The sequence below is a fragment of the Ornithodoros turicata genome, chromosome 2 (genome assembly GCF_037126465.1).
Source record: "Ornithodoros turicata isolate Travis chromosome 2, ASM3712646v1, whole genome shotgun sequence".
Classification (NCBI taxonomy): Eukaryota; Metazoa; Arthropoda; class Arachnida; order Ixodida; family Argasidae; genus Ornithodoros; species Ornithodoros turicata.
This window is the reverse complement of record NC_088202.1, coordinates 91,258,905-91,282,745: the sequence shown is the minus strand read 5'-3', so window position 1 is coordinate 91,282,745 and position 23,841 is coordinate 91,258,905. Positions and strand designations below refer to the sequence as shown.

Sequence of the window (23,841 nt, the reverse complement as noted above, 5' to 3'; positions counted from 1 at the left end):
TACCACTAATCCCTGCGTGTCACTCACAGGGCGGCCAAGTGACGTGATGTCTGTCGTGATTATTGTATACACCTATACACACTTCCACGTGTCGCGGAGTAGTTGTCGACCAATCCAAACGGTGCGTATTTGGACGAATCGCTCAATGATATGCACAGTAGGAGCTTGTTATGAGTCTTGTTCTCGTTCTAGTTCTTCTCGAAAGGACAGAAGTCTTTCATGAAAGACGGATTAAATAGTTCCCTACAAGCTCTACGTGCTCCCTCATTATGGGTAGAAATGTGCCACCGGTAGGTACAGCACCAATGATAGTAGAGGTTCAACAGCCAAGAGACTCACAGGTGTACAACAATAAACAGAGACATATGGTAAAAAATGCGTACGCTCGAGACATGTGCGCTGATAAAGAAGAAGTCTCCGCCACCGCCGCGACGGGCGATCGTCCGATTGGAATGCAGTGCCCCGTCTTTGACATCGGGCCTTAAAAAATCCCACCTGGGAGCGGCCGGTTACGCCAGGAACTCGGTAGCTGAGTAAGTACATTACAAAATTCTATTTACGTTACACAAAACTCTTCAAAAACAGCGTTGTATGTTCTACACAACATTGGTGTCCTCATACTCTTCGAAGAGGTTAAGAAGGTTGGTCTTGTGGGAACTTGTTTATTTCGTCCTTGTGACGTAGGGACGGGACGTAGGGACGTGAAGCAGAGGTCTCGTAAGAATGTCGCGGCATCCACTGCGCGGGAACACTGCGGCACACTGCGTGCAAGGATTAGGTATCCCGCAATCCTCTCAAAGCTACCACAAATACCGTATAAACCGAGGCACTTTCTTTAGGTTTATGTGCTTTTTCACGGGGTACGAGAGACAGGCTACGGATATCGCATCGGTTCACAACAGCGTGGGAACTCTGAAAGGCTTTGAACCATTGTGGAATTTGTGAGTGTAGAGGAATGCAGACAATTATGTGGCGCTTTGTACTTATTGCGGGCAAAATATATAAAGCAGTCAGAGAAAGATATGTGCAACATCCCACACATATGCCCTGTTTAAGAGAGCCTGTGTAAAGTTATGTAGAAAGGCAGAGCATTCAACGAACCGGTGAGGAAATGTTAAGGGAGGTGCTTCATGGCGAGAGCCTCCGATGTTTTATTTTTTATTTATTATTTTTTCCCTTAACATGTGTAAAAGTTACGAAACACATAGGAGGAGCGCACGTTCTTGTGCGTCCTACCTCCGTGTACAGTTCAGCTACAATGCGAATACGAACTTAATAATACAAGCTCGGGGCACAACACAGCTTCTGCAGTGTAGTGATCAATAGACCCCTTCTTTGTAAACAAATGACGTCATAGTATTCGACAGCGCCACCAATTTGGTAGAGTTGAACCACGCTCGATGCTTGGGGCGAATAAGGTCGCGCACGAAAACCACGGTATGAGGGATTACGATGGTCCCTGAAAGGGACGCGACCTTCGGTCCTACCTTTCGTTCAATTCGCTCCGAGATCGAACGGTGTTATCGCACTGCGGAGAACGGAGAACTACCGTAGTGTGGACGCGTCGTCAGCTTTTACACGCTTATTCCGCATTCAGTGCAGTACATGGAGCATTGGGAAACCGAAAAGTATCGTACCATCGCGGCACAAATGATCTTCCGGCGAATATACACAAGAATTACGGAAAAGAACCATTAACTCCGAACACCGGCCCACGTGTTATCCACACTAGAAAGGCGACAGTGTCGTTCCCTATAGGTCGATCTCGCAGCGAATAGGAGGCAGAGAACAAGGGGCCATTCGTGGAACCCAGCCTTCCCCTTCCGATTTGTTTCGGTTTCAATCTGTCTACCTACGTCATGATGACGTTTCTCGGGTAGAGGTTTATTGGCCAGTCAAAATCAAACACCGAACGTAAATTGCAGAGGTTAAACGAACAATAATTTCGACCAAAACCGCCGCTTTGTGGACTAAAGCCGTGGACTAAAGCCTTGGAGGACTAAAGCCGCACCAACACAATTGCGCTTGCGCGTTGGTCTATTCAGTTTCGTCTGGGTGTGAATGTGAGCGTGCATGGAAGGAAATGTAGGAGAGAATGTGACCCGGTGAATGTGTGCCCGTGTCTTCGTGAACGAGGCATTGGTATGTTGACGAAAGCGCGGTGTCGGCGTAGTGTAATTGGTAGCACACCTGACCGGTAATCAGAGAGTCCCGCCACAAGCACTCGCTGACTTTTCGTGAACTGCTGTCCTTCAGTTTTAAACACCCAACGTCCTTATTCCAGACTGGAAGGCGGTGAGCCCGGCGACTCGGGAAATGTCGACTCCGCCGGTGCTAGCCATCGGCATCGACCTGGGGACCACCTATTCATGCGTAGGTGTCTTCAGACAGGGCAAGGTGGAGATCATCGCCAATGAGCAGGGCAATCGAACTACTCCGAGCTACGTGGCCTTCACTGAGTTCGAGCGACTCATCGGCGAGGCAGCAAAGAATCAGGCGGCTCTCAATCCTACCAACACTGTCTTCGGTAATCCACTATGCTGGCACAGATAGTTTGTATAGTACGGTCAACAAGTTGTATTAATCGCCGTAAGTGGAAATGTGTCCACTTGGGCAGATCTGCCGTACATGGCTCGTGTTCATCAAGACGTATACCATCGATTGCGGTTAGGTCGACGTTTCTGTGGACGGCAATATGGCAAACATTCGTTTTACATTGGTTTTTATTTACTTTTTTTGGTTGCTCCATGAAAAACTTCCTGTGCTTAAGCTTATTGAAATAACTCACGCACAAGTGATCAATGTGCCATGTAACCCCAATGTCTAGATACCGGCATATCCGTGCCGGTACCGGTATACCGGTTAGTTACATCTGAAGCCGAAACAGGTGCGTCTCGAGCGCTGGGAGGACAACGCCTATTCCACTTCGGAAAGGACAGAATTTGATTGAACCGCATATAGGATCGCTTTGGAGCGACTGAGCTGAATTCGAGTAAGGCCTGATCTGCTGGCCAGATAACCAACTTTGCAGCGCAGGCTACTGCCGAACACTAAAGTCGAGTCTTCCTCGAAAGTCAGTCTCGTTTGAGGATTCGTCGAAGTCGAAGCTTCGAAACTCGAACTCGACTCGAAAGCCCAGCCTCGTTTCATGATCCTGTTCTTTTTAAATGGGTTGCTTTAAACTATGTCAGACTGGAATGTTGCTTTTCGCGAAATATTACAAGAACTTTAATTATTGTGCAGACGCCAAGCGGTTAATTGGAAGACGTTTCGATGACCCAACCGTACAGAACGACATGAAGCATTGGCCATTCAAAGTAGTCAGCGATCACAACCGACCCATGATCGAGATCATTCACAAGAAAGACGTCAAGAAGTTCTACCCAGAAGAAATTTCCTCCATGGTTTTGGGCAAAATGAAAGACATAGCCGAATCGTATCTCGGCGGGAGAGTTTCCGAAGCTGTCGTCACGGTGCCTGCCTATTTCAATGACAGCCAGCGACAGGCGACAAAGGACGCAGGCAGCATTGCTGGGCTTAATGTGCTTCGTATAATCAATGAACCTACAGCTGCAGCCATTGCCTATGGCCTGGATAAGGTAACTGATTTTGACAATCCAACGTGTTATTTGCGCTTACCTTCATTCGGGGAGCTGGTTGAACAATGTAAAGAGTGCGAATGGGGGACTTCCGGCCCCTCGCCCAGAAGTTCCCCATACAGGAGGCTGAAATCACGCTTAGCGAAGCAACAATGCTCTAGCAATTCCAGAACACGCTTTATTTGTTCACGTCAAACTTCATTGAAACGGGGTAGAAGCCGCACGTTTTACGTCCTTGATTTCGGAAACGGTAATGGATCTCATAGATTCCGCGGTGATTAATTTTCCCCTCGTCTCTGTTCAGATCTCTCCGTCCCTCCTATCGAACTAATAATATTGTTACTTCTCTAGCGCCAACTAATTGACCCTTCACCGATGCACCGTTACTGTGAACCGTTCCAAAGAAAATGACTGTACGAGGAAAGGAAATATCTGAATCACGTGTATATATATATATATATATATATATATATATATATATATATATATTTTTACACAGCACAAACCGCAACGAAGATGCTTTATTTGCTAAGCTATACTTGGGAATCTTCCAGAATAGTATTTAATGAAGACAAACAAACTCAGATATAAAGAAAACTAACATCACGCTAAGTCCTGGCGGAAACTCAACCAACTGTTTAGCGCATTTTGCTTTGCAGGCCCAACATCACAATTCTGTACGCAGGTGTACTCCATGTGCAGATACTGTGCCGACCGCTTTGACGACATGTTATTGTAGTAAGCTGCGTAAACATGTGCCGTTCAAAGCGGCTAGAAAAATTGGCGCCGTTCTTAGGGGCAAGTCTCAACATCTCGTATTTAAATAAGTTGTAACACTTGATAGACGTGATTCATTGCATCGTGCTGGCATCACACTATACGTGCGAGAGTACTGAGGAAAAAAAATCGAACTACGTGTCTTGGTTTCCGATACAAACCCCCTCGAACAGACTTCCGGCTCAAGCTTCCTACAGTTCCGTCAGTTTGTCCCTGCGTAGAGGAGAGACATAAACCACGTGACGAAGTGTCTGTCCATCACAAGGCAGCAACAAGGGAATATTCGTAGACCGGTCAACAGAAGAAACCAAGTGCGCCTCACCCTTGAAATGTTGCCTTCTTATTTGGTACAGGGACCAATGATGTCGCTCCATGAGTAAAAAGGACAGAGAGAGAGAGAGAGACTGAGGAGCTGCGTAGACAGCTGACATACATGCATAGCGTATTAGTTCTCGAAAGCACATGGCCTGGCCTGCAACCGCCTAACTAGTAGAGATGCCTGCCGAGATGATTTTTACTCCTGTGCATCATATCACCCATTTTGCTATAAAACTTAAAGCTTTACATGAACGAATGTAACCGTCTATTACACTTATCCGGTATACCTGTCAGCGGCGAAGTGCCACAGCGCCTTTACTGATGGGCGTGGCGTGGCCACACTCCACGACAATGGTTCAAGTATGCGCATTACTGTGTAAAGGTCGTTTTCGTCAGGGAAATTTTGAAGAACAGTGACACGAGGGCAATTGCTATTCCGAATAATAAAAATAGTAATTGGCAGTAGATTTACACGTAAGGCGAGCCCACTTGTGTGGTTATACATGCTGCACGTGCCACAGGGTAGGACTGCTATTCCGAGTTGCTATTCCGAAGCTTTCCTTTTGCAATGTAAAATGCCACTTTTCAATTTCAGCAGAACAGATAATTTGTTAGTTGCACTGGTTGTATTGGTTTGAGTACAATCTGGAGTACCCGCAAGTACTGAACGACGTAGGCGTTGTGACTCGCGCCGTCATCCAGCTGCAGCTTTGGCTCCAGGTGCAGAGCGCGCCTGGTGCGCCCAACTATGCCGTTCCGTTGCGCATTCTTAACGGCAGTCGCGACTGAAGAAATTTGATGCCATCAGGAGCGCTCCTCTGGAGCTATACGAAGCAAGTGTCGCGGCAGCAAAATTATAGTTCTGAGAACGCGTACTACAAGTGACAACTGGCATCCACACAGCGCTATACGTGCTGCCACTGACATTGGGCAAAAAGTGGCAACTACCTGACGCTGTGCAACAGGCCTCTCGTACGATTCGACTTCACTTGAAGACGTTGAAGGTCAGACGAGCTAATTTATCTGATCCGGTTTGTGTGCACTCCACTGCAGGTTTAATCGAAACATTGCGTAAGTATCAAAAGACCTCCTGGTTTCTAGAAATGGGCTGCATGATAACAACATATAATATACCGGGAAAAATGGCTGCTGGAATCAGGAATAATTGGAACCGACGCAGGAATAGTAGTATGGGGCAGAGAAGAATGCAAGACGTGCTCGTATCATATCACGCAGATTTGGCCGGCTTAAGACATGATATTGCTCACAAAATGGATGCTGTCAAGGGACGTTCCGAAATCTGACCGGTAGTGAATTACCTTCTCCTGGGATAGATAACGGGTAGAATACTTAATGGAAACGTTGAACACACTTGCATAACAGAGGTATTGGGATAGGCAGCGAGATGTCCGTGTCTACCGTCCACCTTTTACTCGTACGACACGCTAGCGCACATTCAGTTTTGATTAGTCTTGGCAGGTAACTTAGTAGAAGTAACTAGTTACAGCAACTAGCTACTCGAAAAGTAACTAGTAGCTGTAGCTAACTAATTACCATTTCCCAAGAAAGTACTGTAACTGGTTAACTTCTTTCAGTAACTAGTTACTTTCAGAATCGTAATTTTAATTTTTAATTTTTCGTAATTTTAATTTAATAATCGTAAGAAGCCCGGGCCCGGCCGCGTATTTTGTCGGCACGGAGCACACAGCCAATAAGAAGCCTGGCCCGGCCCAGTGCAGGGCTCTCGCTAGTAAGTATTCTCGCACAGACGTACAACGCCTGCACGCTAGCCAAAGGGTTCAAATTAAAGGTGATTTCGATATTGCTACAGTGTAATATGAAACTATTACTCCGACGACAAGAAGAGAGTTTTGTGGTCGCCCCCCCCCCCCGCAAGTACAATACGGAAGAAGCGTTGGTCCCGTCTAGTACCCAGTTGAGCGGCATTACGGCATCCTGTAGAGATGCTTTGGAATAAAGCGGGACAGACTCAGATAGAAACTGCGAGCAATAGATGTTGTTCAAGTGTAACCTACAGAAGTAATTCACATTGCGAAGAATCTACAATAAAAGTTTTTGAACTGAAAGTTTTGTTTTTGCCACTTTGCAAAGTAACTGTAAAGCAACTAAGTTACTTGTAGATGTAACTTAACTAGTTACAATTTATGTAGAGTAACAATTGTAACTTGGCTACTTTATTCGCATGCTAACTGTACCCGTAACTCAGACAGTTTTCAAATAATTTTTCCCATGAGTGGTTTTGATTCATTGAAGCAGAATGCAAGCTCTCTTTCTTGAATATTCAATTGTAAGCTCAGGTTCATAGTCCTGTGTCATCATAACGTATTTCCACGTTTTATTTTGTACTATCGCAGTCAGACGACACAGAGCGCAACGTTGTCATCTTTGACCTTGGAGGAGGAACATTTGACGTTTCGCTGCTCACCATAGACAGGGGCATTTTTGAAGTGAAGGCGACGTCTGGTGACACACACTTGGGAGGAGAGGATTTTGACAGCCGCATGGTGGTGTATCTAGCGCAAGAGTTTCAGAGGAAGCACAAAAAGTCAATGGAACAAGACAAGAAAGCGGTACGCAGGCTTCGAACTGCGTGTGAAAAGGCTAAACGCACGCTGTCTTCATGCACGCAAGCTAGGTATGCAAACGATAGCGATTGCCACATACGGCATGGCAGTATTTCTATAACTAGCTCCTTGCAGTATTTGGGAACATAACTACATGTTGAGAGTCTGAAACTAATGATAAGTCAGACAAAATTGCACTTGGTCGTGCTGTACGAGGTTCTTTGAAATTCGGCTGCTGTTAACGTAACAAACTACGCATGTCAATTGAAAGGTTGAAGTCGATAAACTGTCGACGTTTCGGAGGGCCTTCAGCCGCCTCGGATTATCATTGTTGGATGGCAAAGGGGTACAATGAACCACATAAGCATTTAACTGAGTTGTCTCGCGTCGTAAACAACCAAACCGTAAAATCAAACTCAGCAGATTAATAAGAGTAAACAAACTGAGTAACCGAGGCTAATCTTTGGGCGGCAGCTCCCTCTTGATGTTCAACCTTTCCAGAGGGCAGAACTTTGCAGGCTAATGTTAAGTGTACATATTTAGCGGCATACAACGATTACCACGTATTATGTGTACTTAAATGGCGTTACACCAAACGGTCTCTGATGCTATAGAGCACGGTGCAAGTGAAGTCATGAGGTCATTGAGCGTCCCGAGATCTTAAAGGAGCAATGAGGTTACATTTAACAGAGCTCGAAACACGTCTGATCTGTCAAGCTCTCCATCATGAGTCACGATGCAAAATATTTTCGCTGTGCGGTGTATTGTCGCTGCGCAATCAAGTTTACAAGAACATTGAAAAACAGCCAGTGCAAATAGCCGCAGACGGCGCTATCGAAACGTATCCGTGCCTGTCTTTCTTCCTTCTCAGCTCACGCCCTGCACAGAGAGGGACCACACAAACACACGAATCAAACAAGCAAAGTTTACTAATCACAAGAACACCATGTACATATACTATAGTGACTCAGCATCGGAAAAGAGTGAAATGAAGGTAACAAGAAGGTCACACACTCGGCAGAAGGTCAAGGGAGTGCAAGGGTTACAAAAGGCCTCGGTAAGACGGATGAATAGCCACAGAAGCAACACTGACACAGTTTCCCGCATTGCCGGATAGGGTTGCCACCTTTCGCAGTGAAAAATACCGGCTGAGGGAGAGGAGGTGGAATTAGAGGGAAAGGCTCGCGGGAAAGGGCAAGTGGGTGAGGGGTGGACAAGCCGATAGAGAGAAAGAGCGAGCGTGCTCGCTCAAGTATCAGGAAACATATGTTCCTGTGTGGGGCTGGATTATTGATGTTAGAAATTGCTATAAACAGGCATGAACGCCACACTGGACTGTATTGGAGCAACCGGATTGTATTGCTACTCACTTTGAAAAACGCATCGACGCAGACAAATCTTCTTTGAAGGCGAGGATCTCATGATGGTTGTATACGGCCTAAGTTCTAGCTGGCTCGACACAACCACCAACAGCTTTGCATAACCACTGCTCTTGTCCCCTCCGAATACAAGACTGCAATGAATAACTAAGACAACGACTAGTGACTGCGGAGTTGGGTCTGTACTCCAGATTTATTCAAGCTGCAGTGGAATGTTGAAGGGAAACCCCCGAAAAAGCACATGTGAAAGGTATTGAGCCCAAAATACCGGCAAAAGGCTGCCGGTATCACCTTTCTACCGGCAACCGGCAGAGCGAGCAAATAACCGGCCTGGTGGCGGCCCTAATTGCGGAATGCCAAAGGGAAACTGTGTCAGTGTTACTTCTGTGGCTATTCATCCGCCTTACCGACGCCTTTTGTAACCCTTACATCGCTTGACCTTCTCCCGAGTATGTGACCTTCTTGTTACCTTCCTTTCCCTCTTCTCCCTTGCTGTGTCACTATGTACATGGTGTTCTTGTGATTAGTAAACTTTGCTGGTTTGAATCGTGTGTTTGTGTCGTCCCCCTGCGCGCCCAGACTAAGGCTTTTACATTATGGAGATCATCCACCAGCTGGCCGGCCTTCATGTTAACAACATGGTATTAGTCTTTAGGATATCGATAACCTGAACCTGCTTGTTTCTACTTCTTTGTTTGTTTGTTTGTTTTTATTACGTCGAAATATTAAAAAAATTCGATATTGGTAACAAGCAGGTTAAAGGATAACTAAGAGAAGCATTTTCCGAGAGTGGCATTTGCTTTGGCAAACAGAGTCAATTGAACTTGCTTCTATAAATATGTTTGCGTCATCAGCATATAATACTAATGACGCGATGGAGCTTATATGTATATACCCTGGAAAGGCATTGACGTACATTAAAATAGAAATTGCCCAAATATGGATTAAATGACATTAAAGACTTTGAGGAATTAGCATTGTCCATTGAGACGTACTGTATTCTCTCAGTAAGGTAGTTCCTCAAAAGTTATGGCGCACCTGGTATTGCATATGTAGCATCAAATAAAGTTTTTGTTGTTGTCCATACCTTTCCAGTTTCATAAGTAGTTCATGATTATTTCAGGTGAAATGCCTTGCTAAGGTCCAAGAAAATTCCTATGGCCAAGAGCTTGGAATCAATGTAGCGTTCGATTTTTTTCTGTTATAGTAATGAAAGCCGTATAAGTGGATTTTAACTTCCGCAAGCCAAATTTGGAATGAGTTAACAAGCCTGGTCTGTGAAGAATTTCTCTAGCCGCGTAATTATTAATCTCTCCGCAACCTTGCTTAATGCAGGAAGGACTACTATAGGCCTGTAGTTTTTGGTTCTGAATATGCCTAAAAGAGACTCTGACACGAGTAGTTTCTCGTTTTTCTTTGACGGTATTTCCAAACGCACGATAAAAGTTTTACGTTCGACAAGTGAACGGATTTCTTACGAGATGACTTGAACGAAGTACCGAAGTAACAAGAAGCTGACACAACTTGACTTCTGTCGCCATTGTCGCCGCTGTTACGATTACATCAAGGACGACGTCACCACACAACAAATGACACCCCCATGATTAACCGACGCTCCTTTGTAGGGGCCGTGTGCAAAACCAACGTAAGGAGGCACCAGGAACATGCGTGTTGTACTCTCTCTAGTAGAAGTCAAGAGGAGGAAGAGGAGATAAAGGAGAAATGTAGAGACGAATGAGGGGATTTCAACGGCGCATCCTGCAATACGTGGCAGTTTAATCAACAAAAACAATCTGGTGTGCAACGTTTTCGTCAGAGAGAGCAGTTGTTTGCAAACACTTTATGGAGTGTTCTGGAAATGTCTTAGTCCCCTTGGGTAGGCTTCACAGGCTTTCAAAATGATTCTTCAAGTATTGGCACAGTAAACCACAAACATCCCGGCGATGAAAGATGAAAGTCAGTGAAAAGGTTAGTTAGCTGTAGGACTCGAACCCACAGCTCCAGGATTGCCGGTCCAGGGCTCTACCAATTGAGCTAAGCTAACACGCCTTCTCAGTGACTTCCAGGGTGCGTCATCTGAAGGGACAAACCAGCAACTCTCTCTCACTCATCCTCCTATCACTCTTACATTTTTGCTCACTCATACACACATTCATACGACGGGATCGACGCAGGCGGCCACTGTTGAACATGAAAGAACTGATGTTCTGAGGCTAGCTGGGTTCGAGTTCTACAGCTAGCTAACCTTTTCAGTGACTTTCATCTTTCATCGTTAATTTCTTAGGCAAATTTGAGGCTTTGTATGTATTTGTCTCTTCTATGTTGTTCCAGCCTCAGAACATCAGTTCTTTCATGACCCCGGCGATGCCCGTGCAATATCGTGAAAAGATATTTGGATACCCCAGGGCTTATTTCAGAGAGCCTGTAGACGTCACATGTACGTCCAGGCGACTTAATTTGTCCCACGGTTTAAAACCTGGAAAATCGCCCCATGACATCGATTCCTTTCGGCCGATTGCACTCACCAGCTGCGTGGCGAAGACAATGGAGCGCATGGTACACTCGCGGCTAACCTGGTACTTTGAAACTGTGAGGTACTTCCCCGAGGCCATGGCAGGGTTCAGACAAGGGAGGTCGTCCATCGACAACGTGATCGATCTGGTATCCAGTGTCCAAGAAGAACAGTCGGAAGCACGTTTTACTGTTGCCGTCTTTTTGGATGTCATGAATGCGTATGATAGCGTTCTCCACAGTGCCGTTGTTGCTACCCTGCAAGAGTCGGTTAATAAACATATCCCCCCCCCCCTGCAAGAGTCGGGAGTGGGAGCTCGAATGGTTTCTTGGGTCCGTGACTTTCTGTCCGGCCGGACGCTGTTCGTCTGTACTGCATCAGGAGATACGCCAGCTTTTCCCGTCTCCCGTGGAGTGCCACAAGGTAGTGTACTGAGTCCGCTGCTGTTCAATCTGTTTATGGCATCACTCCCGGCGTGCCTCTCTGAGCATATCCGCATCACAATCTATGCCGACGACATCTGCATATGGACATCCGGAGTCCGACGGGACGCCATTCAACAACGCTTACAAGGCGCTCTCAACACCACCGCGTCTTACCTTGCCGACCGAGGACTCCGTGTACCTCCTAGCAATACAGCCGCCATGGCGTTTACTCGGCGGCCCTTCACCAGCTACCCTCTCCATGTTGCCGGAACCCCGCCTCAATTTGTGACGCACTGCAAGTACCTTGGCGTGATTATTGACAGACAGCTCTCGTGGTCTAAGCACATAAAGAACCTCTCCGTCAAGACGAGCAGATCAGTGAACGTCCTACGCCGCATCTCCGGAGCGTCTTGGGGCCCCACCTGTCGCGATCTTCGCCAAATTCACAGCTCCCTCGTGCTCGGCTTCCTGCGGTACAGCATCCCAGTGCTGCACGGCCTGCGCACGACTCACGAGCGGGAACTCCTGAACATTCAGTCTGGCAGCCTTCGCGCATGCCTGGGCTTACCCAAGACAACGGAAACTTATTCGGTACTTGCAGAGGCCAGGGAACCACTTCTTACCACCCTGCGAGATAGAGAGACCCTCCGCATTTACACGCAGCTAATGACTTGGCACCCTTTCCACTACCTCAGGACCATTGACCACGACAGCCCCGCGTCTGCCTTTGGTAGCGCAGTGCGCCGTCTGAAGGGTGTTGTCCCACCTCCCACATCTCACGTATCGTATGCTACCCCAACATGGGCTCTCGACCAACCTCCCATATGCACATTTATCCATGGCCTCGGGAAAAAAAGCGACACGCCAGCGCCTGTAGCACATCAACTTGCCCTGGAACACCTAGCCTCGCTGCACCACGGAAGGCAGACCGTCTATACTGATGGGTCTGTGATACCTGGTGGAGCAGCTGCAGCCTTTTATGTGCCCCACGAAGATTTTGAGAAAGCGTCCAAGCTCCCCAACGAGACGTCCTCCACGGAAGCAGAGCTATTCGCAATCAATATGGCCCTTCAGCACATCTCGTCCTCCCCACCTGCAGAGTGGACGATCCTCACCGACAGCAAGCCAGCCCTGGAGATCCTGAGTTCTCACGCCACCAAAATCATCAGCGACCTCCAAACGGCTATCATCGCCGCATGCGACTCTCTTTGCGCCTCTGGCCACGGTGTGCGGCTACAGTGGGTTCCCAGCCACATAGGCCTCAGGGGGAACTCCCGAGCGGACGCCGCCGCGAGGCGTGCCCACCAAGACGTCGGCCCGCCAGCTATTATGCTGCTCACATCGTCCGCCTGTCTTATAAAGATCCGCGAGTGGTGTGCCTCCGAAATGCGTCGCTCTGTCGAAGACGCTGTACGCTCCAATGCGTATATCCAGTCCATTGACCCGACAATGCAATTCGCTCCATACCAGCAGCTCGTCCGCGCAGAAGAAACGCTCCTGCATCGGCTCCGACTCAACGTCGCATATACATCGCAATACTTGTGCAGGGTCGGAAAGCGTCGCTCAGCTAGCTGCGCTACCTGTGGCGCAGTAGCAGACGTTGAGCACAACCTACTAACCTGCTCGGAGTACTCTGCAGCCCGCGCTGTCCTCGCCAATCGCCTCCAACGCCTGGGACACGGCTCGCTCTCACTGGCCGTGCTTCTCGGCCCCGTCGCACGCCAACAGCAGGGAGCCGTTACAAGGGCTCTCCTGCAATACCTACAGGACACCCAACTGAGTGTTACGTTGTGAACTGAGAACCGCGGCCCTGGGCACTCGCCCCCACTGCAAAGAAACCGGCCGGTTTTTTTTTTGCTCCACCAGGGCGTCGCGAGCCGACATAGGTCTGGCTGACCTCTCCTTGCTTGGACGCCACCTCCTGTTTATTAAACTTATATATACCCCCCTGAACTTTTGTCAAGGTTTGATGAGCTCTGTACGGAACGGTGCCATGCCCCACCCCCTAATTGGGCAGTAGGGTAACCGGGGCGGAGACCAATTGAATATCCCACAATACATCAAGAAAAATCTTTCCGGGAACAGTACTGCAAGCAATACTGCCCCGCGACCGCAACATGGTCGAAAGCAGACCGCGTTAACCAAGGTGCTCACACCTGGAAGAGCAGGCTGCCTTTTGGCCCGATCTGAAGGATGACCAGAGCAAATGTATACAGCCTTTCCTGAAATACAAGATATTGATGGCACGGTCGTTAAATGTATTGGGGCATGAAACATTTGCAACAGTGAAAGGATGCGACTTTTCAAATAACCTGTCTATCTGAAGTGTCAAGGTATACCCAATAGCGTTTCTGACATGCCTTCTTGTCGAGTACCATGTTTTCAATTCAAGCTATTGTATATAATGTGATTACCTGCTAGGTGGAGCTGTACAAGTGATCATATTCTTCTGTTATGTGACGAGTGTTGCACACAGACAAATGTTTTGAAAGGGCAGCAGCACGCTGATGATAGAAATACCTAACGATTGTACTAGTCTCCCATGTCTAGTTTTATCTTGCTCTCAGCACAAGAAAAAAGTTGCTGTCTGAACAAGATGTCACAAATGTCACAAATTTATCCGTATATCCCCAAACGACGTCCTGGCGACGTACCTGTGACATTCAATGCACGGATATCTTTGAAATCTTCAGGCTACTTCTTCCTTCCAGGCATCCAAACCGCGATATCTTGCAGACGTATCTGCGACATCAGTTATTTACCGAGTAAAACCGAAACACGAATGTCGTTCTGGGACGCCCCATGAGTATCACATATCCGGATATTCAGGACGTTAGCGACCATGTAGGGATGTCCTGGGGATATTAATGGTTTACTGGGGGGGCAAAGCTCCATTCTGAACATTATTTTCAAATTTCATCGACTTTGCGGAAACAGCCGAACGTCAGTCGCACCAGCACAGATCCGCAAATATGTTTACAAAATTACACAAACAGTTCCCGAGGACTGTCGCTGTACTCGTCGTATCATCGTCTAGGTTTGCGACACTGTTGGAATTTTCTATAGACTCCGCTTCGTGATCCTCACTACGGATTTGAACACACAACTAAATCCCTCTCAGGTTCGTCCCATATACCCTGATCTGGGCCTAGAAGCGCAGCAGTCTTTGGCAAGCAACAGCATACCGGACGTTCAAATTTTCCCGAATTATCCATGTCTAATTCCTCGTAACTTGTGAACAGATGACTTCAGAAAGAGCACATCGCCAGCAAATCAGCATAGCGCCACCTGGAGCTGTGTGAACTTTGTTTTCAAAATGAAGGACATGGCCACCAAAGTGTTTTGTATTCCCCTCACTCACCCAGTAGCCTGTGAGTACAGTCACTATGCAGGGTGTTTTTTAAAATTGTTATTATTATTCGTTACAAATTGAACTCTGATAAGAAGCTTGTGAGAGCAGCGCTGGTGCCATTTTGGCAGACGGGTTATGTGCCGAGGCGGATATCCTATGGGACAACGTATGCAACTGCTGGGCGACTAATTAACTAAAATTCATTTATTACCTTATTAATTCGATGTTTTCTGGTTAATGTCAGATAGCACAATTGCAGCCAATCAGTGAAAGCCAGGTAATGGAAGCCAACTGCACAGAAGTCGAGCCTAGCATATTTTGTAGAGTAAGTCGTGCAAGGCCTCCGGTAGCACATTGTATGAGGGAGAAGGTGCCCTTCCGATTTTAAGGTAGCCAATTGATTGCGGTCACGCTTCAAATCCATTCTCATGGTTGTTGCGACAATCTGGGGCCGCTTGTGCCGGGGTTCATACACATCGACCATCCGATGTGCATCCCCCGGTCCTCAGCTCTCCAATCTTGAGGTTCACGGAAAATCTGCTGCTCGGCCTTTTCCTTTCCTTGTTTCTTTTCATTTTGCCTCTTCAACATTTTGTACTCGGCCATATCTTGCAACTTCTTTATAGCAGTACAGAGAATGATGCTTAACAGAAGCGTTCAGAAGGAAGCGTTTTATGGATTGATGAAATTATGCCTCAAAGGCCAGTCGCAACCTATGGACAAGGCTAAACGTGTTCAATGCATAACAACTTATTCGCTTATCAACTTCCTTTCAGCATTGAGATCGACTCCCTGTTCGAGGGCATCGATTTCTACACAACCATGACGCGAGCACGATTCGAAGAACTGAATTCTGATCTCTTTCGCTCGACGATGGACCCACTGGAAAAATGCCTCAACGATGCCCGCCTCACAAAGTCCGATATTCACGACATAGTTCTAGTAGGTGGATCTACTCGCATACCCAAGATACAAAAGCTTCTGCAAGATTATTTCAACGGCAAGGAGTTGAATAAGTCTATCAACCCAGACGAGGCGGTAGCCTATGGAGCAGCGGTACAGGCAGCCATTTTAACCAACAACAAGGCTCCTGAGGTACAAGACCTGCTGCTGCTCGACGTTACACCATTGTCCCTGGGCATCGAGACAGCGGGAGGTGTCATGACAGCGCTCATCATGAGAAACACCACCGTTCCTACAAACAAGACGAGGATATTTACCACGTACACGGATAATCAACAGAGTGTGCTGATTCAGGTAAGCCTGCTTAGGACTGAACTACAAGTGTGAAACGATTGCTCGTGCACTTTGCAGTGCATTTTGTGCCACAGTATCGACGAGCGCTTAGATACAGTACTTTAGATACAGTACAGTAGTTTAGATTTAGGTACGGTATTTAGATTTTAGATACAGAGTTCACAGCACCACGTTGTGATGAAACTGGGAATACGAATGAATACCTGCAGTGATAAGGCCACATAAAAGTCATCCCATCTGAACCTTGAGTACTGTGCTCTGCTTGCGTAAGCACGCAAGAACGAGGAAACCGTTTGGATTTTATCTCCGACACGGCCATGTCTTTGTACGGAAGGAAGGGAGCTGCGCACTCCTAAGGTGAAAACTGTGCGAACGTGAACAGGCCGTTACTCGTTCGAATTTTAATACGTACTTTGGCTGGGGGTTTGGTCGCCTCCAGGCAGACCATACCGACGCTCAAGCACAGTTCTCGTTTCCTCCTCTTTCTTCCCGCTTCTCACCCTCTTTCAGAAAAAACTCGCTTTTTTGATTCAGGTTCCTTTAGCTTGGAAGTAAGGTAATTCTCGTTCAGCGTAGAATACGTACTTTGGCTGGGGTTTTGTCGCCTAGAGAGCGTACCATACGGACGCTCAAGAACAGTCCTCGTTTCGTCCCCTTTCGTCCTTCTTCTCACCCTCTCTTAAAAAAAACTCGCTTTTTTGATTCAGGTTCCTTTAGCTTGGAAGTGAGGTAATTCTCGTTCAGCGTGGAATACGTACTTTGGCTGAGGTTTTGTCGCCTAGAAAGCGTACCATACGGACGTTCAAGCACAGTCCTCGTTTCGTTCCCTTTCGTCCTTCTTCTCACCCTCTCTTCAAAAAAAGCTCGATTTTTTATTCAGGTTCCTTTAGCTTGGAAGTGAGGTAATTTTCGTTCAAAGTACATACGTACTTTGGCTGGGGTTTTGTCGCCTAGGAGCGTACCATACGGACACTCAAGCACAGTCCTCGATTCGTCCCCTTTCGTCCCTCTTCTCACCCTCACAAAAAAAAACTCGCTTGTTTGATTCAGGTTCCTTTAGCTTGAAAGTGAGGTAATTCTCGTTCAGCGTGGAATACGTACTTTGGCTGGGGTTTTGTCGCCTAGAGAGCGTACCACACGGACGCTCAAGCACAGTCCTCGTTTCGTCCCCTTTCGTCCCGCTTCTCATCCTCTCTTCAAAAAAAAGCTCGATTTTTTATTCAGGTTCCTTTAGCTTGGAAGTGAGGTAATTCTCGTTCAGCGTGGAATACGTACTTTGGCTGGGTTTTTTCGGCTAGAGAGCGTACCCTACGGACACTCAAGCACAGTTCTTGTTCCGTCCCCTTTCGTCCCTCCTGTCACCCTGCCTTCGAAACAAAACTCGCTTTTTTTATTCATGTTCCTTTAGCTTGGAAGTGAGGTAATTCTCGATCATCGTAGAATACGTACTTTGGCTGGGGTTTTGTCGCCTAGAGAGCGTGCCATACGGACGCTCAAGCACAGTCCTCGTTTCGTCCCTCTTCTCACCCTCACAAAAAAAAAACTCGCTTGTTTGATTCAGGTTGCTTTAGCTTGAAAGTGAGGTAATTCTCGTTCAGCGTGGAATACGTACTTTGGCTGGGGCTTTGTCGCCTAGAGAGCGTACCACACGGACGCTCAAGCACAGTCCTCGTTTCGTCCCCTTTTGTCCCGCTTCTCACCCTCTCTTCAAAAAAAAGCTCGATTTTTTATTCAGGTTCCTTTAGCTTGGAAGTGAGGTAATTCTCGTTGAAAGTAGAATACGTACTTTGGCTGGGGTTTTGTCGCCTAGAGAGCGTACCATACGGACACTCAAGCACAGTCCTCGATTCGTCCCCTTTCGTCCCTCTTCTCACCCTCTAATAAAAAAAACTCGCTGTTTTGATTCACGTTCCTTTAGCTTGGAAGTGAGGTAATTCTCGTTCAGCGTAGAATACGTACTTTGGCTGGGGTTTTGTCGCCTAGAGAGCGTACCATACGGACGCTCAAGCACAGTCCTCGTGTCGTTCCCTTTCGTCCTGCTTCTCACCCTCTCTTTAAAAAAAACTCGCTTGTTTGATGCAGGTTCCTTTAGCTTGAAAGTGAGGTAATTCTCGTTCAGCATGTAATACGTACTTTGGCTGGGTTTTTTCGGCTAGAGAGCGTACCATACGGACACTCAAGCACAGTCCTCGATTCGTCCCCTTTCGTCCCTCTTCTCACCCTCTAATAAAAAAAACTCGCTTTTTTGATTCAGGTTCCTTTAGCTTGGAAGTGAGGTAATTCTCGTTCAGCGTAGAATACGTACTTTGGCTGGGGTTTTGTCGCCTAGAGAGCGTACCATACGGACGCTCAAGCACAGTCCTCGTGTCGTTCCCTTTCGTCCTGCTTCTCACCCTCTCTTTAAAAAAAACTCGCTTTTTTATTCAGGTTCCTTTCGCTTGGAAGTGAGGTAATTCTCGACCATCGTAGAATACGTACTTTGGCTGGGGTTTTGTCGCCTAGAGAGCGTGTCATACGGACGCTCAAGCACAGTCCTTGTTTCGTCCCCTTTCGTCCCTCTTCTCACCCTCTAATAAAAAACACTCGCTTTTTGATTCACGTTCCTTTAACTTGGAAGTGAGGTAATTCTCGATCATTGTAGAATACGTACTTTGGCTGGGGTTTTGTCGCCTAGAGAGCGTGCCATACGGACGCTCAAGCACAGTCCTCGTTTCGTCCCTCTTCTCACCCTCACCAAAAAAAAACTCGCTTGTTTGATTCAGGTTCCTTTAGCTTGAAAGTGAGGTAATTCTCGTTCAGCGTGGAATACGTACTTTGGCTGGGGTTTTGTCGCCTAGCGAGCGTACCACACGGACGCTCAAGCACAGTCCTCGTTTCGTCCCCTTTAGTCCCGCTTCTCACCCTCTCTTCAAAAAAAAGCTCGATTTTTTATTCAGGTTCCTTTAGCTTGGAAGTGAGGTAATTCTCGTTCAAAGTAGAATACGTACTTTGGCTGGGGTTTTGTCGCCTAGAGAGCGTACCATACGGACACTCAAGACAGTCCTCGATTCGTCCCCTTTCGTCCCTCTTCTCACCTCTAATAAAAAAAACTCGCTTTTTTGATACAGGTTCCTTTAGCTTGAAAGTGAGGTAATTCTCGTTCAGCGTGTAATACGTACTTTGGCTGGGTTTTTTCGGCTAGAGAGCGTACCATACGGACGCTCAAGCACAGTTCTCGTTCCGTCCCCTTTCGTCCCTCCTCTCACCCTGCCTTCGAAAAAAAACTCGCTTTTTGATTCAGGTTCCTTTAGCTTGGAAGTGAGGTAATTCTCGATCATCGTAGAATACGTACTTTGGCTGGGGTTTTGTCGCCTACAGAGCGTGTCATACGGACGCTCAAGCACAGTCCTCGTTTCGTCCCTCTTCTCACCCTCACCAAAACAAAAAAACTCGCTTGTTTGATTCAGGTTCCTTTAGCTTGAAAGTGAGGTAATTCTCGTTCAGCGTGGAATACGTACTTTGGCTGGGGTTTTGTCGCCTAGAGAGCGTACCACACGGACGCTCAAGCACAGTCCTCGTTTCGTCCCCTTTCGTCCCGCTTCTCACCCTCTCTTCAAAAAAAAGCTCGATTTTTTATTCAGGTTCCTTTAGCTTCGAAGTGAGGTAATTCTCGTTCAAAGTAGAATACGTACTTTGGCTCGGGTTTTGTCGCCTAGAGAGCGTACCATACGGACACTCAAGCACAGTCCTCGATTCGTCCCCTTTCGTCGCTCTTCTCACCTCTAATAAAAAAACTCGCTTTTTTGATTCAGGTTCCTTTAGCTTGGAAATGAGGTAATCTCGTTCAGCATAGAATACGTACTTTGGCTGGGGTTTTGTCGCATAGAGAGCGTACCATACGGACACTCAAGCACAGTCCCCGATTCATCCCCTTTCGTCCCTCTTCTCACCCTCTAATAAAAAAACTCGCTTTTTTCATTCAGGTTCCTTTAGCTTGGAAGTGAGGTAATTCTCGTTCAGCGTAGAATATGTACTTTGGCTGGGGTTTTGTCTCCTACAGAGCGTACCATACGGACGCTCAAGCACAGTCCTCATTTCGTTCCCTTTCGTCCTGCTTCTCACCCTCTCTTTTAAAAAAACTCGCTTGTTCGATACAGGTTCCTTTAGCTTGAAAGTGAGGTAATTCTCGTTCAGCCTGGAATACGTACTTTGGCTGGTTTTTTTCGGCTAGAGAGCGTACCATACGGACGCTCAAGCACAGTCCTCGTTTCGTCCCTCTTCTCACCCTCACAAAAAAAAACTCGCTTGTTTGATTCAGGTTGCTTTAGCTTGAAAGTGAGGTAATTCTCGTTCAGCGTGGAATACGTACTTTGGCTGGGGTTTTGTCGCCTAGAGAGCGTACCACACGGACGCTCAAGCACAGTCCTCGTTTCGTCCCCTTTCGTCCCGCTTCTCACCCTCTCTTCAAAAAAAAGCTCGATTTTTTATTCAGGTTCCTTTAGCTTGGAAGTGAGGTAATTCTCGTTGAAAGTAGAATACGTACTTTGGCTGGGGTTTTGTCGCCTAGAGAGCGTACCATACGGACACTCAAGCACAGTCCTCGATTCATCCCCTTTCGTCCCTCTTCTCACCCTCTAATAAAAAAAACTCGCTTTTTTGATTCAGGTTCCTTTAGCTTGGAAGTGAGGTAATTCTCGTTCAGCGTAGAATACGTATTTTGGCTGGGGTTTTGTCGCCTAGAGAGCGTACCATACGGACGCTCAAGCACAGTCCTCGTGTCGTTCCCTTTCGTCCTGCTTCTCACCCTCTCTTTAAAAAAAACTCGCTTGTTTGATACAGGTTCCTTTAGCTTGAAAGTGAGGTAATTCTCGTTCAGCGTGTAATACGTACTTTGGCTGGGTTTTTTCGGCTAGAGAGCGTACCATATGGACGCTCCAGCACAGTTCTCGTTCCGTCCCCTTTCGTCCCTCCTCTCACCCTGCCTTCGAAAAAAACTCCCTTTTTTATTCAGGTTCCTTTCGCTTGGAAGTGAGGTAATTCTCGATCATCGTAGAATACGTACTTTGCCTGGGGTTTTGTCGCCTAGAGAGCGTGTCATACGGACGCTCAAGCACAGTCCTCGTTTCGTCCCCTTTCGTCCCTCTTCTCACGCTCTAATAAAAAACACTCGCTTTTTGATTCACGTTCCTTTAACTTGGAAGTGAGGTAATTCTCGATCATTGTAGAATACGTACTTTGGCTGGGGTTTTGTCGCCTAGAGAGCGTGCCATACGGACGCTCAAGCACAGTCCTCGTTTCGTCCCTCTTCTCACCCTCACAAAAAAAAACTCGCTTGTTTGATTCAGGTTCCTTTAGCTTGAAAGTGAGGTAATTCTCGTTCAGCGTGGAATACGTACTTTGGCTGGGGTTTTGTCGCCTAGCGAGCGTACCACACGGACGCTCAAGCACAGTCCTCGTTTCGTCCCCTTTAGTCCCGCTTCTCACCCTCTCTTCAAAAAAAAGCTCGATTTTTTATTCAGGTTCCTTTAGCTTGGAAGTGAGGTAATTCTCGTTCAAAGTAGAATACGTACTTTGGCTGGGGTTTTGTCGCCTAGAGAGCGTACCATACGGACACTCAAGACAGTCCTCGATTCGTCCCCTTTCGTCCCTCTTCTCACCTCTAATAAAAAAAACTCGCTTTTTTGATACAGGTTCCTTTAGCTTGAAAGTGAGGTAATTCTCGTTCAGCGTGTAATACGTACTTTGGCTGGGTTTTTTCGGCTAGAGAGCGTACCATACGGACGCTCAAGCACAGTTCTCGTTCCGTCCCCTTTCGTCCCTCCTCTCACCCTGCCTTCGAAAAAAAACTCGCTTTTTGATTCAGGTTCCTTTAGCTTGGAAGTGAGGTAATTCTCGATCATCGTAGAATACGTACTTTGGCTGGGGTTTTGTCGCCTACAGAGCGTACCATATGGACGCTCCAGCACAGTTCTCGTTCCGTCCCCTTTCGTCCCTCCTCTCACCCTGCCTTCGAAAAAACTCCCTTTTTATTCAGGTTCCTTTCGCTTGGAAGTGAGGTAATTCTCGATCATCGTAGAATACGTACTTTGGCAGGGGTTTTGTCGCCTAGAGAGCGTGTCATACGGACGCTCAAGCACAGTCCTCGTTTCGTCCCCTTTCGTCCCTCTTCTCACCCTCTAATAAAAAACACTCGCTTTTTGATTCACGTTCCTTTAACTTGGAAGTGAGGTAATTCTCGATCATTGTAGAATACGTACTTTGGCTGGGGTTTTGTCGCCTAGAGAGCGTGCCATACGGACGCTCAAGCACAGTCCTCGTTTCGTCCCTCTTCTCACCCTCACAAAAAAAAAAACTCGCTTGTTTGATTCAGGTTCCTTTAGCTTGAAAGTGAGGTAATTCTCGTTCAGCGTGGAATACGTACTTTGGCTGGGGTTTTGTCGCCTAGAGAGCGTACCACACGGACGCTCAAGCACAGTCCTCGTTTCGTCCCCTTTAGTCCCGCTTCTCACCCTCTCTTCAAAAAAAAGCTCGATTTTTTATTCAGGTTCCTTTAGCTTGGAAGTGAGGTAATTCTCGTTCAAAGTAGAATACGTACTTTGGCTGGGGTTTTGTCGCCTAGAGAGCGTACCATACGGACACTCAAGACAGTCCTCGATTCGTCCCCTTTCGTCCCTCTTCTCACCTCTAATAAAAAAAACTCGCTTTTTTGATACAGGTTCCTTTAGCTTGAAAGTGAGGTAATTCTCGTTCAGCGTGTAATACGTACTTTGGCTGGGTTTTTTCGGCTAGAGAGCGTACCATACGGACGCTCAAGCACAGTTCTCGTTCCGTCCCCTTTCGTCCCTCCTCTCACCCTGCCTTCGAAAAAAAACTCGCTTTTTGATTCAGGTTCCTTTAGCTTGGAAGTGAGGTAATTCTCGATCATCGTAGAATACGTACTTTGGCTGGGGTTTTGTCGCCTACAGAGCGTGTCATACGGACGCTCAAGCACAGTCCTCGTTTCGTCCCTCTTCTCACCCTCACAAAAAAAAAAAAAAACTCGCTTGTTTGATTCAGGTTCCTTGAGCTTGAAAGTGAGGTAATTCTCGTTCAGCGTGGAATACGTACTTTGGCTGGGGTTTTGTCGCCTAGAGAGCGTACCACACGGACGCTCAAGCACAGTCCTCGTTTCGTCCCCTTTCGTCCCGCTTCTCACCCTCTCTTCAAAAAAAAGCTCGATTTTTTATTCAGGTTCCTTTAGCTTCGAAGTGAGGTAATTCTCGTTCAAAGTAGAATACGTACTTTGGCTGGGGTTTTGTCGCCTAGAGAGCGTACCATACGGACGCTCAAGCACACTCCTCGTTTCGTCCCCTTTCGTCCCTCTTCTCACCCTCTCTTCAAAAAAGCTCGATTTTTTATTCAGGTTCTTTTAGATTGGAAGTGAGATAATTCTCGTTCAGCATAGAATACGTACTTTGGCTGGGGTTTTGTCGCCTAGAGAGCGTACCATACGGACACTCAAGCACAGTCCTCGATTCGTCCCCTTTCGTCCCTCTTCTCACCCTCTAATAAAAAAACTCGCTTGTTTGATTGAGGTTCCTTTATCTTGAAAGTGAGGTAATTCTCGTTCAGCGTGGAATACGCACTTTGGCTGGGGTTTTGTCGCCTAGAGAACGTAG

The 23,841-nt window shown here is 47.1% G+C and overlaps 1 protein-coding gene across 1 annotated transcript in view; it reads left to right on the top strand.

Moving 5' to 3' along the window:
• The first annotated feature begins 403 nt into the window (after window positions 1-403).
• LOC135385772 (heat shock cognate 71 kDa protein-like) overlaps window positions 404-23,841 on the top strand; it is a 39,381-nt gene continuing 15,943 nt past the window's right edge. The window contains exons 1-5 of the mRNA XM_064615284.1: window positions 404-533; window positions 2,285-2,527; window positions 3,244-3,599; window positions 7,070-7,350; window positions 15,724-16,204. Of these exons, the coding sequence (XP_064471354.1) occupies window positions 2,317-2,527; window positions 3,244-3,599; window positions 7,070-7,350; window positions 15,724-16,204 (1,329 nt within the window). The 5' untranslated portion in view covers window positions 404-533; window positions 2,285-2,316. The remainder of the gene's footprint in view (window positions 534-2,284; window positions 2,528-3,243; window positions 3,600-7,069; window positions 7,351-15,723; window positions 16,205-23,841) is intronic.